General features: G+C 41.6%; 1 protein-coding gene across 11 annotated transcripts in view; it reads right to left on the reverse strand.

Annotated features, from left to right (window-relative positions):
- Nucleotides 1–16,885, reverse strand: part of LOC123881293 (protein purity of essence) — a 78,279-nt gene that overhangs the window by 13,367 nt on the left and 48,027 nt on the right. For 6 of the 11 annotated variants that reach the window (XM_045929991.1, XM_045929984.1, XM_045929990.1 and 3 more), the window contains 28 exons: nt 14,535–14,701; nt 13,836–14,079; nt 13,455–13,658; nt 12,956–13,054; nt 12,405–12,564; nt 12,046–12,208; nt 11,697–11,939; nt 11,284–11,400; nt 11,103–11,206; nt 10,769–10,913; nt 10,293–10,484; nt 9,614–9,788; nt 8,995–9,129; nt 8,422–8,521; nt 7,864–8,083; nt 7,032–7,222; nt 6,463–6,569; nt 5,902–6,062; nt 5,410–5,550; nt 4,759–4,859; nt 4,359–4,468; nt 3,561–3,709; nt 2,970–3,185; nt 2,473–2,622; nt 2,310–2,391; nt 1,876–2,013; nt 1,445–1,645; nt 714–904 (listed from right to left, as the gene is read on the reverse strand). In XM_045929991.1, the coding sequence (XP_045785947.1) occupies nt 714–904; nt 1,445–1,645; nt 1,876–2,013; nt 2,310–2,391; nt 2,473–2,622; nt 2,970–3,185; nt 3,561–3,709; nt 4,359–4,468; nt 4,759–4,859; nt 5,410–5,550; nt 5,902–6,062; nt 6,463–6,569; nt 7,032–7,222; nt 7,864–8,083; nt 8,422–8,521; nt 8,995–9,129; nt 9,614–9,788; nt 10,293–10,484; nt 10,769–10,913; nt 11,103–11,206; nt 11,284–11,400; nt 11,697–11,939; nt 12,046–12,208; nt 12,405–12,564; nt 12,956–13,054; nt 13,455–13,658; nt 13,836–14,079; nt 14,535–14,701 (4,406 nt within the window). Of the gene's footprint in view, nt 1–713; nt 905–1,444; nt 1,646–1,875; nt 2,014–2,309; nt 2,392–2,472; nt 2,623–2,969; nt 3,186–3,560; nt 3,710–4,358; nt 4,469–4,758; nt 4,860–5,409; nt 5,551–5,901; nt 6,063–6,462; nt 6,570–7,031; nt 7,223–7,863; nt 8,084–8,421; nt 8,522–8,994; nt 9,130–9,613; nt 9,789–10,292; nt 10,485–10,768; nt 10,914–11,102; nt 11,207–11,283; nt 11,401–11,696; nt 11,940–12,045; nt 12,209–12,404; nt 12,565–12,955; nt 13,055–13,454; nt 13,659–13,835; nt 14,080–14,534; nt 14,705–16,885 lie in introns of all 11 variants that reach the window. The other 5 variants (XM_045929989.1, XM_045929987.1, XM_045929992.1 and 2 more) reach the window with 3 other exon arrangements.

Genomic DNA, 16,885 nt, shown 5'->3' on the forward strand with positions numbered 1-16,885 from the left:
AATAATATGGAAGAACGCGAATTACGGACCGGCAAACTACAGGAGGAATGCTAAGACGTCCGTCGAGTCATCGTGGTGGTTCCTACAGAATCATCGCTTTAAAAGTGAGAAGGTGCTTTGGCACCGCGGGGAGATTGTTCGCGATGATTCTCTATTAATTTAATTCGAGAAAATACAACTTAGTACAATAAGCGCATCGACACAAAGGACTGTCTGTTTACGCCGAAAAGAACAATAGGCCAGCGTCGAAAACACTCCAGAAACGTAAACATCTATTGTCTGCGGGTTTTTATGACCCACTCGAGGTGTCCAGAAAAGTCGTAGAAAGAGATAGGTTTATGCGAAAGCAAAGGACAGACGGAGCCTCGGATTACTATATAAACGGACGTTTTCGGCGACGGACCAGTGTGTATGTGTGTGTATACTCTTAACAGTGAAAAGTGCTGAGAACTGAACAGTGGGCTCTTAAGTGAAATTAAGTGTAGTGAATTAGTAAAGTATTAAGTGTAATTAGAAATATTGTTGTGTGTTGAATAAACGTGATTTACCTTAATAAGTGTTTCACTGTAGTTGTCGCACGTACCTTGACGTACCTACCTACCCGCCAGTTATAAGGTTACTTAGTGCTCAGTGCGTTACACAAACATACTTCCCCGCTCCCAATGGCCCCAACAAGCTTGCAAATATTTTAACCTATAGAATATTTCAGGTACCTGTAAGAAGTCTTCCTGCTGCGGATCTTTTTCGAGCGTGAGGAAGAACTCGCCAACGTCGTTTTCCTCGGGATAGATGATGGAACATAGCCGCTCAAAGATAAACACGGGCGTGCGGTAGTCGTGTAGTGGGTACTTCTGGACAGTTTCGATGCATACCGCCATGAATTCGGCAGTCTCGGTTTCCGTGCCTGAATTAATACGACAAATTATAAGACCACGATTATTTTGTCCCAGAAGAAATATGATTTTATGGGGCTGTATCAATGTGACACATTTACCAACATTTCTTTATAACGTTCTTTCTAAAGGTAGACTTTCGAATCGAGCGTTTGTGGCATTACAGACGCGGCGCCACTGACGCCTTAGACGCTTGATTCGCTTAACCTGTTTGGGTTAAAATAAAAATGTTCATGTTAAAGTAAAATCTGACAGTCCTGTGCCAGATTAAAACTTTATAGAATAAGCTAAACATAATTACATTATTTAGAACACACATAGGTCGCCCATTACGTCTTCAGCACACTGATGCATTCGCATTTGGTCACCCTCTAGGGCATCCGACCCACACAAACTAACAAACTACCTTTATTGGTGGATGACCTGCAAGCCATCAGAAAAGCAGATTGGCGTGAAGTTGCGCGAGACAGGCACGAGTAGTAGCTTCTAATATTGGAGTCCTTTCTCTTTCCTGTATCTTTGGATCACTGACCCAACGAAGCAAGCCTTACCAGTAGTCATTTCCTCAAGTAACTCTAGCAGCTTCTCCTGCGTGTCGTCAGTGAGGCGTGTGCGTTGCACGACGAGTCTCCTCAGCGATAAGTATCCCCCCAGTACGGCACCTACAAGTCGTCCCTTGTACGCGCGACGTGCACCCGGCACGTCTTCAAGGAACATCGCCAGTAGCTCTGTGAGACGCTTCATAGCGTAGCCTGAGAATACGATAAAATCCTAATGAAGTACCCAATACCACTTGATATCTACAATATGAATTGACTATCAACAGTTTCTGAATCCACATGGCTTAAGGTGTGCAACAAGTATAGGTATGTTATAGATTTTATTTAAAACTACCCTCGCTTTTCTAAGTTTTGTTACACCGAATACAATTTCTTCGTGGTAATATTATTTGGACGTAATTTAGACAACATTTATATTTTACCTTGAGCCAAGTCCGACGTAAGCGTGGTTTCCTCGAGATGGTGTAGTTGATCGATTTCCTTGGTCATCAGATCGGCTATTTGCTGGAGAACTCCACGCAACGCTAGGAATTGTTTCCATGGTGCTTTTGACGCTAGCCCTGCGAACAAAACAATATGGAATACATGTAAAGAAATTCATCTAAGTATATGGAGACATTTTTACATTGTCTTACGCAGCCTGCGTAATTTGTGGTACTGGGATCTTCCTTTATTTGCAAATATTCTCGATGTCACTTGCAGTGCTGTCAACGTGTAAAACGCGCTTTGACTGCACGTGTAAATGCCGTCATACGTGCAAAGTCACTAAAGATTTGCGACATAATATTGATAGGTTTAGAAAACTTCTAATTGAGCAAATTTTGACATCAAATGAAAAGAAGTATAAAATACGTACGTTCGTATAATTCGAGGAACTGTTCGCTTGCTTCTCCCGCGGCTCCAACTTCTGGTAAGAAGCTCGTCAATAGTATCAGGACCTGCAGAAATGTAATATGTAAAATTTTCTTAACGCTTATTGGAATGTACATAAAGCTTGACTTCCTTTAAAAAGAACATACCGCCTTAGTTCTCTCGTAGGAGTCACACAGAGACTTGACCATCTGGCAAGCAGTGTGGCGCGCGATACGCGAGCTTGGATCGAACATAACGGGTCGAAGCCATCCGCCTTCGTCCAACGCTAGAAGACGCATGCCGTTTGAGAGAAGCATCTGCAAAAAATCAACGGTATAGTATTGATATCTTTTAGTGCTTTCCAAGTTACATTACTATATTTCAGAGTTCAATTCTATAGATTTAGTTGTAAAACCTGACCAGAAATATAAAAAACTTGCTCTGGGGGCATCGCTGGTATATGGTCATGGTCATTAATCATTATGTGTAAGATCCTTTCATAAAGAAAGGATTAAAATAATCACAAATTAGTTCCACGGGTTTTCCGCAATATGGCGAGGTGTTTTTAGGCTTCCCTACCTCAAAAGGAAAAACGGAACTCTTATAGGATCACTTCATTGTCTGTCTGTCTGTTCTTAGTTGCTAGAAGTCTCCTGAGACTCACCTTTTCCTTCCATTTCCCGAGGTATTTATGTGCGAGATGTAAGTCGCGTGGTGGCAGAGTGGTATCGGCTGGTGGTATCTCACTCTTGGAGACGAGCTTCCTCCACTGCTTGTGTGGCACCTTGCCCGCGAGCCAGGCCGACAAGTCCACCACCATGTTACCCGTGGTTGACTGCAGGACTGTTGGTGCGGGTGGGGTCGGCGGTGGAGTTTCCTGCTATAGGATTTAAAAAAAAATTGTCTGTATTTAATGTGTGTCAGTAAAAAACGAAGCGAGCTAACAATTCCACCTCACTCACACATTATACACAGGAATAGTGTGCAAGTGAGAGGATATGAAGGCTGACATTTTCGATTTGCCTTTATTGGCACGAGTAAACTCGCGGTTGAAGTAAAATTAAACACATACGGGAATCCATTTTGAGTTGACAATGTATGAACTTGTTGTGTAAACATCGCGACCGTATCTATGTAGTCTGTGCGTCGCCCGCATCCGTGTCACGCACAAGCGTACTAATTTGGCTTCACTTTTTCAAATATGAATGTTTACCTACCTATTGTAATATGATTTTTTGCACATTTATAAGCCTACCTTAGCATCCTTGGGCTGTTCTTCAGCAGCGGGATAGGGCACGGGGTCGGGCGCGGGCGCCTCGGGCTCGTCGGCAGCATCGGGCGCCATCAGCTCCTGCATATAGCGCAGGCACGGCAGCGCCACTTGTTGCAGCGCGAACTGATGCGCTAAACATACCATACCAATTAGGAGCTTGATAGAGCAAGCGATGCTGTGAAGACAAAGTGTAAATATCCCCTTTTCAGAGTGCCATATCGTCACCATCCGTCCGCACACTGTCCGTATACGGTATAGCCATTTTATAATACAGAATCATAATGGTCCTCCTACATGACAGGTATAAGTTGTATAACATTTTGTATTCACAGCATCCCATCCGCCTGGGACAAAGTTTTTCAAATTACGTTTATGGGAGATACTTATTACTGATATCAAAGGAAAAATCTACAAAGCCAAGACCTGTCACATTGTATCGTACAGAATGTTAGGTGGTAAAAGGGACGGATGAAAGACGAGTAAGAAAATGAATATATAAGGAGAAGTGATGAGTGAAGTATGAAGAAGAAGAAATGAGGCTGGCATGGTATGGGCATGTAATGTGGAGGGAAGAAAGTGATGAAAGTGATATCACTAGAACAATGTTAAATATATACGTGAAAAGAAAAGAGGGAACGACCAAAGGAAAAGACGGATGCGCGAAATGAGTTGTATAATACGTTGATGAGTGATAGAAGTGAGTGGAAGAAGACATGTTGTGCCGACCCCACGTAGCGTGGGTTAAGGTCAGGAAGACGAAGACTTATTACTGATACTTACAATTCGGTGAAGAAGTATTGATGCCAGGAATGCCGGCTAAAGCTTCCGGTTTAAGAATGGCTAGAGCTGCGGGCGGTATGCCCACCACTTCCGTCAGTTGAGGGCAGCACCTACACAAAAGTACAATTATTTTCATACCAATCCATACCTTAACGTTTAAAATTCCTTTTCTGTTAGTTTTTTCTGATTTTGACGAAATTTAAAACAAATATAGCTTAGCATTCCGAAGATGGGCATTATTTTGGCTACTTTTAATCCTAGAAAATCAAAAACTATTCGCTGGAATTTTAAAAAACCTAAATCCACGAGGTCGAAGTCTCGGTCAACGTCTAGTAGCAAGTAAGGGCAAACGGTCAACAAGACGCTAAGGGCGTATAAAATTAATATAAAATATACTAACCACACCCACAACTTCACAGTACAACGTAGACGAACTTCCCAACACTCGATAGAATCTTGAACTTTAACGAGCGAACCTAGCAGCAGTACTAAAGGTCGTACCTGAAATAGCAATAGCTTATTTAGATGTCGATACTCAATTACTGTTGGTTTCAGATTAAAAAATAACTACAGACAATAGTGAAAGAGACAGACAGATCGCGCGGGAGACAGGTTGATTGACCGTTAAGATTGATGACGTTGACTGACGAAGTTTGGATCATCGTGGCATTTTTTAAAGAATATTAGCCATGTTAAATGACTAATATTTCCTTTTCCTCTCCAACTAAGCGTCAGGCTTGTGCTAGGAGTAGGTACGACAATAGTGTAATGGGCGGGGTTTGAACCGTCGACCTTTCGGTTTTCAGACCACTCCTTTACCGGTTCAGCTATTGAGGCTTTGGGCAGATAACAGGCAACAAAGGTGCATAAAATCCTTCGTCAAAGTATAAAGCGTCTATTTTTTATATTTTCTTCAGCATAGTATTAAAAAATAGGTCATGCAGACATTGCCAGACACTTTGTATTGTGGTAACCACCTTGCCAGATACCCTTAAATTTTATGTGTTTACTTATAATTAATGTATAAAATATTAATGTAATAATCACTCACAGAATTATTATGGTCCTGCGACGCCGCATGGCCCATAAGCGATAGAGTAATCCTCTGTGACAGCAGGTTGCATAAATGTTCCGTCTCGGGCAGGTTGTCACGAGTCACCAAACAGATTAGAGAGCGGACTTCTTCTTGACACTAGAAGAAACAGTACAAATTACAACTCAAAATAAAGAAATAGCAAAAATAGAATATTCAAAACAATATCGTTAATTGATAATATGTTTGTTTTTGTCCTCATAATTGGACACATTAGCGAGTTTTGTAAACATTGATCGCCGTGGTCGAAATACGGCCATGGCACCACGGTACTTGGTGTGTACCCAACATTCTTCGTATGCCTCTTTCGTATGTTGATGATATTGTGTCAGAAACCTTTTCGCTTGTTCCAACAACAACAGTATAAAGTTTCAACTCTGATAAGCGATACGCAAACGCATAGTTAACAATTAAACAAACATCATTTCAATGAAAGTATTTATTGCATACCTGTGGGGTGCCGCGATGTAAGTTATGGTGTACAAGTTCGTGCACGAGGCCGAAGCGACACAGGCGCGCGCGGTGCTCACGCTGCGACGCCAGCGCGCGCAGCAACGTAAGGCATTGCTCCGCGCACGCCAGCGAGCAACCATAGCACGCCCCGCCACTCTCTACACAAAACATAAGAGCATTACATTACCAGCTTTAAAACCCATTCACTCTCTATACAAAATACATAAGATTCATCATATTATTATTATTGTACCAACTTTTAAACCCATTATTTATTTACAAGCTTATGCCCGCGACTTCGTTCGCGTGGACTACACAAAATTTCGAAAATCCTTTCTTAGCGGATGTCTACATCATAATACGTATTGGCATGCTACAGTAGGCATTCAGTAGTTTGAGCTGTGCGTTGATAAATAATTCAGTCAGTCACCTTTTCGTTTTATATATTTAGATTTCATTAAAGGCTTAAAGTAAAGTGGACATAAATAAACACAACACTTTTGTAGTCCAAATCACGAGATTAAAAACTGAGTAATGCAAAGTAGTCTCGGATTTTACCTTTAGTAACGTCGCCATCATAGTTCTGCAACAGTCCAGCATACACAGGTAAAGTATCTCCTTTGAGTTGTTCGCTCTGTGACCTGTCGTAGGCCACTAATTCTTTCCTGCAGAAAATATTGGCATTTTAAAATCTAATATGTCAAAAGTCTAGCGGATAAATGTATGTAGATAAATTACCATCGAAATAATGAAATAGTTTAGAAACGTATTGTAGTTTCTTCATGATAACTTAATAGGCAGACGCCGTGCATGTAGAAATATTACCAAAGATCATAGGTCACTGGTAGAAATCTCTTATAGAAATAAGTGCTTCCCTATTTTTTGCCCACTTTCTTATCTATTGCTTTTTCGTGGTTTTTGGTATGAATGCGAAAACCAATAATTAGGAAACAAAAAACCAAGACACGAAACGCATTAATGAGTCTCTTTAAAATGAAAATATGTTGTTTAAAATAATTTAAAAGGATATAAAAAAAATTAAGATTAAAAAGGCTCTAACTGCATTAAGACTCAAGATTTCGTGGCCTTAAAGCAGAGTTGAACCAGAAATCGTTTGTCATATTTACCTGCAAGCCAAAACCTTCTGTATGATCTTGGACAAGTCCTCGAAGTGGCCTTTGCTTTCCACGCAGTACTTATGGGCGAGCGTTTGTATGACGCGGTTGATCTGCGCGCCGCCGAACGCTCCGCCCGCTCCGTTGCTGTTCTCGTCAGGACGGCCTTCCACACGGTGTTCACTAATCTTGTGCACTAACGACTGTGAAAGGATTGACAATCAAAATAAGATAGATAACTCAACTCAATACAATTTATTCAAAGTCGGTCAAAATTGTTAGATTTGTAAGATGATATAGTTGTGATAAATAACTAATTATGTACACTTAAAACTAAAGCTACGATGGTTCCAAACGCGCCCAGGTTTGAGAAGAGCCCACAACAAACTCAGCTGGGTATTCTTTTTACTATCACTACTTCTAGATAGAAAGAATCAGAATAACTATCATAGTTCAGCAGGTTGCGAAGCTGTAGTGGCTATGGGCAGAGCACACAGTTCGAAAAACCGATAGACGTTAGGGTTAAAGGTGCTACAATGGCGACCTCGCACCGGAAAGTGCAGCATTGGAAGATCCCCACTAGGTGGATGCCACGGACATCAAACCAGTCGCGGGGAGCTGCTGTATTCAAGCGGCGCAAGTGGCGGCGGTGTGGAAATCCCTACAAGAGACCTATAATTTCATAGTTTATTAAATTAAATACAATAAGAACGAGTTTTCTACCCTCTACACTAGGAAAGACCTGTATTGCAGAAGGTAGTTCCTCAGGAATACAAAGTTTTGTCCAGCTATGGACGTCTATCGGTTGATAATGATGATGATAGTTAGTAGAGCATATACATACCTCCAACACAGGCTTATTAGCAATAAGTTGCCTGTAGACGCGATCAGCCTTATCGAGCAGCGCACCGATAGTTTGCACCATCTTCTTGCGCTCTTCATCGTTCTCGATGGTGTCGACGGCGCAGCACGGCCGAGCCGTTAACGTGTAGTCGAACTTGGCGTACTTGCAGAAACCACACGCGTGACATAGGAAGGGATCTTTTTCATCGTAGTTTATAGCCCTAAGAAAAAGAAACTTATCGTTAATGCAATCGCAATATTCTGTGATAGAGCTGGATTTTTTTTAAAATCTTTATTGCACATAAAAATTGTCATTTTTGTTTTTTCTTCTGTGTATATTTTAAAAATGAGGCGAATATACCTAAAAGTATAAAAAGTAGCAATAAAAATTCCTTGAACTTTAGTTCTGAACATGCTATTTATTCTTTGTGTCAAAAGAAAATTTGATAAGTCTGATATTTGCACGCCGTAATCGTCCCAATCAGAAGGCATTTGTACCGAGATAAACATACTATAACAGCACGAGTCTATACAATGCACAAAATACAGCAGATCTTACCGACACTTGTGACACTGGAACACGTTTTCACCACAGTTGGCGCAAACACCGGGATTCGCCGGTACCGATTGAGAGCAACGCGGGCACTGCAGAGATTCTCCTAAGAACGAAGAAGAGTAATACAACATTATAATTAATACAATAAATGATGTAACCACAAATTCGAGGTTTTCAGATTTATTCCTGTACTTCTGCTATAAGACCTACCTACCTGGCAAATTTCATGATTCTAGGTCAATGGGAAGTACCCTATAGGTTTCTTGACAGACATGACGGACGGACAGACAGACAACAAAGTGAGCCTATAAGGTTTCCGTTTTTCCTTTTGAGGTACGGAACCCTAAAAAATTATGCAAATATTCGTTTTTCGAATAGACATGATGAAAATACTTTTTTAAGACGATGAAGTTCTAAGTATACCACGGCAAAGATTTTTTCAAGCATACCTACTCTGATATAATATATGTGACTTATGAGGCCTTTGCCCAACATTGGGACAGTTCGGGCTAACAATAATAATAAGCCACTATACATTTATGTTTATAACGTCATTCACGATGAACTTTTTACTACCTGTAGCTTGTTGATTTTCATAGAAGTCGGCATACTCCATCATGAGGTTACAGGCGACGATCGGCAGCGGGAAGTCAACGCGTACTTCAGACTGTCCCGACTGTAGTTGGACGCGCTTAGCTTTGTGCCACATGCCTGTTAATCATATTCTCCTTTAATAACTCAATAAGAAATCAATGGTTATTTTTTTTAGGTGTAGGTTTCGGGGGTCTGGGATTCGCTCCAGGGCACACACCTCTAACTGCTCGGAGTTATATACATTTAAAATTATTATCTTATCTTAAGCAATTAAATATCCTGTTTTCACGGTGAAGGAGAACATCGTGAGGATGCCTGAGAGTTCTCAAAATGTTTTCGCAGCTGTGTGTAGCCTACCAATCCGCACTTGGCCAGCGTGCAACCTGGCGGACTGCGGCCAAATCTTTATCATTTTGAGGAGAGACTGGTGCATTATGCTTCAAGTAGAAATTTACCTGGTATGTTCTTAAGCGATTGCACGGCTTGCGCGGTTCTATTATTATTGTATTGAAACGTTTCTTTATGCATTTATACGCTACTGGCCAACTTGGAAATTATGCTTACATGTCAACAGTATCTATTCAATTAGATAGAAACTTACCCGGTTTGTTCTTAAGCTCTTGAACAGCTTGCACGGTTCTGTTGTTGTAGTAGAAGTTGATGGTGCGCACCATCTTGCTCCGCTTAATGTCCCCGATGCGCAGACTGATGCGACTGATCATGTGGCTGTTCACCAGCTTCACGATCTGAGTGGTCGTCGTGAACTTCGAGTCGATCTGCGGCAGTTATATGCGATTAGCTCTTATTTGATCGAGCCAAGGACTTGAGTGGCTACGGTTTTGAAGACTAGGTACAAGGAAATACTTCAAACTACTCCAATACAATATACTCAACATAAATATGGCCCTAACTTTGGTATTGTGGGATGTGGGAAAAATAATCTCGGGGTCGCCAATAAGCCAGGTGCAAATCAATTTTCGTAAAAGGATTTGTACTTGCGCAGTAGGCGATTTATCGATTTAGTCGGTGATACAAAGTGTAGGGCCAAGAGCGCAACATCTATACGAGCGCGTTCGCTTGACCTTTTCTTTCATACACATTACATATACAGTAGCAGGCAGGAAATATTTTACGACGAACTTTAGAAAGGTAGGTAAAGGCTTCGTACAGCGTTGTCTCTGTCCCTCATACTATTATCTAGTCTGAGTATTGTCAAAATAGAACCTACTGAGGACACTCCTATGGTTTGTTTACAATACCACAGCTAAGCGATGACAAACCTTGATAGTTGGCAGCTTGATAGTCGCCATGGGCACCTCGGGGTTGTTGCACACGAGGCACGGGTCGGACTCCAGGTAGTAGCCGTCCAGCTCCACGTACGCGCCCAGGGCGGCGTACAGGGCGGCGTTGCCGTGCGACGACAGCAGCTGGTTCTGATTGCGTAGGAGTTCTACCGCGCTGCCGATGTAGTTCTATACAAACAAGATAAAGTTGAAAACTAAAACCCGACTACGATCGTCTTAATAAACGCTGAAATATTATAGTAAAATTGTTTTTCTGTCGCTTGGTATATTTTAATGTTGTTGTACAATTATATTCATGAACAAAGAATTTTTTACTCTTTCATTTGACATTCCACTTGATACTATGCCTATGTCACCCGGACCTTTACACAGAATCAATTGACACCTCATTCGTCAAAATCAGCGTTTACTAAAAAATAGAAATACTCCCCGTAATACTCCATTTTACTTACCTCTGTATCGATGTTAGGCGTCTTAAGGGTGAAGTATCCTAGCAGGTCTACAAACTGAGCAGCCTTGCGTCCATACTGCGGCAATGTGGGCCACAGTCCCCACAAAAGCGATACCAGGGAAGCTTGCTCAGCTTGCGAACAGTTGCTAAAAACGAATATGAACGTTAATTATCAAGTATAGATACAATTTTAAGTTATTTTTAAGTAAGATAGTTAAAAATTGAGCTTAGATGCCTAGAATCTCTTGGGTACAAAGTGTCAAGAATACAACTGTACTACAAAGTGTTTACTCACTACCGAAATATTAAAAAGAAATCCTTACAAATGTACTCACTTGTAGATAGCGAGAAGTAAAGCGTGCGCTTGCCAACGAACTGCTGTCGAATTGGTTTCAAGCAAGAACGCTTTTACGAACAAATTCAGTTCTTCCTGGGAGACCTGACAATAAACAAAATAAATTAATACAACATACTTTGGCCTATAATAATTAATTTTCGTTTAGTTATATAATTTACCTGTTTAAGTATTTGCTGTACAAGTTGCGGCACTCTCTGTTCTTGGAACTTGGAGCCGTCTGATACGAAGGCGTCGCTTTCAGCGCTACGCTCACGCTCCGGCCACTCCGAAGAAGTCTATGGGAATAACGAATATTTTAGGAACATAAATTATGCATTTTCAACAAAAACTAATTTCCTTAATAGCAAGCATGGAATAAAAAAGGTTTTTGATTCATAGTCCAAACTTTTTCCAACAAGTTTGAACTTTTGCCCTTTCAAGCATTGTGTGTAACTTTAAACACCGATTTCTTACTCTCTGGCATTATTAAGCACCCAGAATTCTCGCTCATATCCGAAGAATCAGATAAATCAGTGTTGAAATCAACTTCAAACTGTGGGAATAATCTAATTGACTAGCTATTATCACTTGCCTTATCCTGTACAGCTGGTCGTTGCGCCGCGGGCGCTGCGGGGGCGGCAGACGCTGGCGCGGGCGCAGGAGGGGTGGGCGAGGGGGCGCACAGCGCAGCTTGCAGCAGCTGCAGCACGGTGGGCGCCACGTGCGGGTGCAATCGGCGGGCAGACTTCACCAGCCAGCCGAGGGTTTCGCGCCGCTCCGAGCAGCATGTGTGCTGCCAGTTGCCTGTACGCGCCGATACGATTTCCGCACACGCCTATGATTGTCATAGAAAATAATTGTTAAAATCACATTTCACATCACACTAATATTATAAAGTATTTATTCTATATCAAGAGCTCCGCAAATATAATATTACTTGCCTTCAAATGGTCCATAAGGCGCACAAGCTTGTCGTAAGCGGGATCCGTGCCGAGCAACGCGCGTGCGGCGTTCAGATGCGTGTCCAACGCATGCACGTCCCGCAGCTGGCGGTAACGTTCGCGCGTGCCGCACAACAGCAATAGCAGCTTGCGCACTTGTTTCCTACGAGTCAAAACAATACTTATGAAAAAAACCAGCCAAGTGCGAATCAGACTGGCGCACCGAGGGCTCCGTACGCGGGTATTTTTTCGACACTTGTACGATAAATCAAAAACTATTACGCATAAAAATAAATGAAAATCTGTTTTAGAAAGTACAGGTGAAGCCTCTAGTGTAATACATTCGGGTATAGCGGTACCTGAGCGGCGTCTGCTGGTTCATCATATACTCGCAGAGCAGGGTCCGCCAGCGCGCGTCGAAGTGTTTGGGGTCGCAGTGCTTGTGGATCTGGCAGGGCAGGCGGAGCGCCATCTCCATCACCAGTTGAGGGTAGTTGTCGAACACGTCCAGAGCATGACCTGTCACAGCAGATAAATAAAGTGTCATTCGCCAAGTTAGACGGTAGATATTAGAGGGTTTCACAAACATTATTTGCCCATATCCTCGCATATCTTTAGAAATCAAATCCTCTGCATTTTCATATTCCACCCAACCGAGTTGTAAGACTTAGTATTTTTTAGGATTTTCGGCAGTCCGAATTCATTGCACGAACCCTTTACATGCTAAGTCTAATTCAATTTGTCATTTTAATTGTTACTAGTCATTTGCTAAGGAACATAATGATATAGAAGGAAGGAGTGTTTTATTCCGCCTCCATAGATAGGTAGAATCCACTACAAATAATACCTTACTACTATCAATATATTAATAATGTATTCGAAAGATATAACCAAAGAAGAATGAACTTACTTTTAACATATTCTTTAACAAAGAACGGTTGCATGTCTGGCAGAGGCTGAGGCGGCTGCGGTTTCAGTAGTTGCTGTGCTGTTGTAGTGGTGCCAGTGCCTTTAATAGAAACATGCCGTCAGACAATTACTAGTAATTGGTGAATAATAAACATTTCAGAAAGTATTGCCTATATAAGCCTTAAAATACTCTTATTATCGTTAAGTATAAAACAGGTTCGATTTTAGTGAATCAAAAGGTAATCGAACGAACGCGGCCTTGAAACTACCGCGTCCACGCTGGTCCGCGGAAACAGAACAAGAGAAATTAAAACAATTATTGGCTGGGCAGCTCGTATTGTTGCCTATGAGTGAACTAGACAGATTACGAGTGAGAGATAATATTGGGTGGGCTGCGCGTGTTCTTCTCATACACTCATATTATGAGCAAGAATATGTGTAACAGAGTACAGCTTCGCTTGTCAACGGTACCGCGACGCTCAAGGTATTCTTGTACTCACTGGCAGTCTTCTCCTTCCAGTAGGGCAGTAGGGCAGCCAGCACGTTGTAGCAGTGCTTGGGCGCGCCGGCGCGCACAAGCGCGGCCGCGGCCAGGCGCGACACGTGCGCGGCGCACGCGGCACCCGTCGCCTCGCCGCGCGCCACCGCGTTGCCCGAGCTGCCCGCGCCCGCGCCGCACGTCTTCCATCGGGCCATTAGTACACCTGTGGATAAAATAACAATTCTTATGCTGCGATTGCTGTGCGACTGCTGCAGGTTAACATGAAATTAAAGAATTTGCCGTTCACATTAGTGCAATGTTTCATGCAACGTAACACACTTTGCAATAAATTCCACATTATGCACTATAGACTAGTTTTTTTTTTACAAGAGACACTTACTGAGAAGGCGCATGATAACCAGCTGCAATTCCCTCCTATTAGTTCGCTCATAAACATCTAGTTCAGAGGCCAAATGTTCGAGCCTCATGATCGCTAACTGCAACTGTCGCTCCGCACTCTCGCCACTCGTGCCCTCCTCGGGCTGAATATCCAATTCTGCTACTAGCACTTCGAGGAGACGCTCGAGGACCGCGCGGTCGCCTTCAACATTCGAGTCCAAGTCACCGGCAAGCATTAGTACCACCTGGTAGATAAAAAATCATTTTTGAAACAATTGGCAGAAATTTTTGTAAAGTTTAAAAAAATAACGTTCTTATTAGCTGACATGCCGATGGTTAAAAATTAGTTCACCGTTTTACTAAAGATCTTGCGCACTGAACAACGTTTTCTATACCCCTTTGATACATGAAAATTCGCCAATTCAAATTACTATTAATTTTTTTTAACGATAAAACATGATCAATAGAATAAATTCTTGACTACTACTAAGTGTATATTTGGCACAATCAAAATCACCCAAAAGGCAGTATTGATATATAGCAAAGGTAAGACCTGTCTCCCCCGATAAAAGACGCCCTAAGCACGTTCCAAACAAACCTCCTATCAAATCATGACCAACACTGCACCCTACCTTGTAGAACAATACATATTTACAATTTCTGCACAGCGACCAAGCGAAACAAATAAAAAAATTCTCACCTGTACAAACGGTATAGCCCGTACACCAGGTAAAGTCCTGAGGGTCGGCAACGCGTCGAGAGCTGCCGACAGCAAGGTCAGCCGCAGCGCGTGCAGTTTGCGTGCCTCATTTTCTACTTCAACTGTGCGGGATGTCGATGCCACTGGCTGGGACGAACCTGATGGACCTGCTATTACAAAAACAGACGGTGACCTCTACTTGCCTTATGCACATCCAACTTCTAATAAGTAATATTACCCAAAACCAATGTTGGACCAAGTGTCCACTAGTAATTGCAGAAATTAGCTCTGGCAAGTCACTTGCACTGTAATAACACTCGCTTGCTGCAAGTTCAATTTCTGTAAGATTAGTTACTAAAATTTGCAGAAATTGGAAGGAGTCGGCTATGGCAAGTCACTTGCACTGTATTAACACTCGCTTGCTGCAAGTTCAATTTCTGTAAGATTTAGTTACTAAAATTTGCAGAAATTGGAAGGAGTCGGCTATGGCAAGTCACTTGCACTGTATTAACACTCGCTTGCTGCAAGTTCAATTTCTGTAAGATTTAGTTACTAAAATTTGCAGAAATTGGAAGGAGTCGGCTATGGCAAGTCACTTGCACTGTAATAACACTCGCTTGCTGCAAGTTCAATTTCTGTAAGATTAGTTACTAAAATTTGCAGAAATTGGAAGGAGTCGGCTATGGCAAGTCACTTGCACTGTATTAACACTCGCTTGCTGCAAGTTCAATTTCTGTAAGATTTAGTTACTAAAATTTGCAGAAATTGGAAGGAGTCGGCTATGGCAAGTCACTTGCACTGTATTAACACTCGCTTGCTGCAAGTTCAATTTCTGTAAGATTTAGTTACTAAAATTTGCAGAAATTGGAAGGAGTCGGCTATGGCAAGTCACTTGCACTGTATTAACACTCGCTTGCTGCAAGTTCAATTTCTGTAAGATTTAGTTACTAAAATTTGCAGAAATTGGAAGGAGTCGGCTATGGCAAGTCACTTGCACTGTATTAACACTCGCTTGCTGCAAGTTCAATTTCTGTAAGATTTAGTTACTAAAATTTGCAGAAATTGGAAGGAGTCAGCTATGGCAAGTCATTTGCACTGTATAAACACTCGCTTGCTGCAAATTCAATTTCTGTATGATTTAGTTACTAAAATTTGCAGAAATCGGAAGAAGTCAGCTATGGCAAGTCACTATATAAATACTTGCAAGTCAATTTGTGCAAGTTTAACTCATAGTTACTAAAACTTGTAGAAATTGTATATTGAGAAGACAATAAAAACTGACTTCTGCAGGATTTATTGCTGGTGAACATTTAGCTTTGTGTACTGCGAAATGATGGGACGATTCAACGCATTTTATTATTCAGACACCTCAACCGCACAAGACAAGGTATGATACAGGATGGCACATGCTACATTCAATACTCATAGTAAGGTTGTACACCCTTTATATTAGCCTATCTGACAGTTCATACAAAATAGACTGAAACAGATTATTATCAATTTAGGGATTGAAATTACGAGATATGAAAATTTTATGTTAATGGAAAACTAGAAGGAAGTGCACGACGTTTGAAGTGTTAGTGATTAGCATAGATGGAACCCAAACTCTCTAATGAACACATGGATGAATGGATTGATTGAAAACATTAACTAAATTCTCTTCATACTTTACATCAAATAAATATAATCTATTTTTTCTTAGCTTACTTAAAATTAAAAGGCAAGCACATTGCTTCGTAAAAACGCATAGCAGTGCGCTATTCAAGGCATTCTAGCTGATATCAACGAGCTCTATGTACTACGCACTAGATGGTTAATAATAATTGCGAATAAAACTCGTGTCCTTTTGTTGACTCGTAGGATGATGGAGAAATTAAACACTTTGGCGCTGCTGCAGTTATAATTTGAGATTAAACAGATATAAAATTTTTACTATAGCCGCAAACGTCCGCTTGTATGGCGGCTAAAGAGGGGTGTAACATCAGCAATCTATCCAAACCACAACGCTTTGGTTTATAAGTCTAAGACACCATCTCTAGAACGAGAAAATCTCGCCGGTCCACTAAATTCGATACAACTCTTGTATGCCAATCTCCATAGGGCGATACTATCGCTGACGATAGTTAGTCGGACTGGTTCTCTCCCTCGCCCGTGGAGATGGCGCCTAGGCGTCCTACAGCCTGCAAAAACTTTTGTTCGGAATGATACCATCTAGTGCGAAGTACATAGACTTATTAACTTGAGCTAACAAGAAACTGGATAGATATATCAAGCTGCCGGGTCTAACGCATCGCTTATGCGTTTTTGCTGAGCTGTTACCTGCGATTTGCTTACATTAAGTAAGCTAAGGG

The sequence above is a fragment of the Maniola jurtina genome, chromosome 4 (genome assembly GCF_905333055.1).
Source record: "Maniola jurtina chromosome 4, ilManJurt1.1, whole genome shotgun sequence".
NCBI classification, from domain to species: domain Eukaryota; kingdom Metazoa; phylum Arthropoda; class Insecta; order Lepidoptera; family Nymphalidae; genus Maniola; species Maniola jurtina.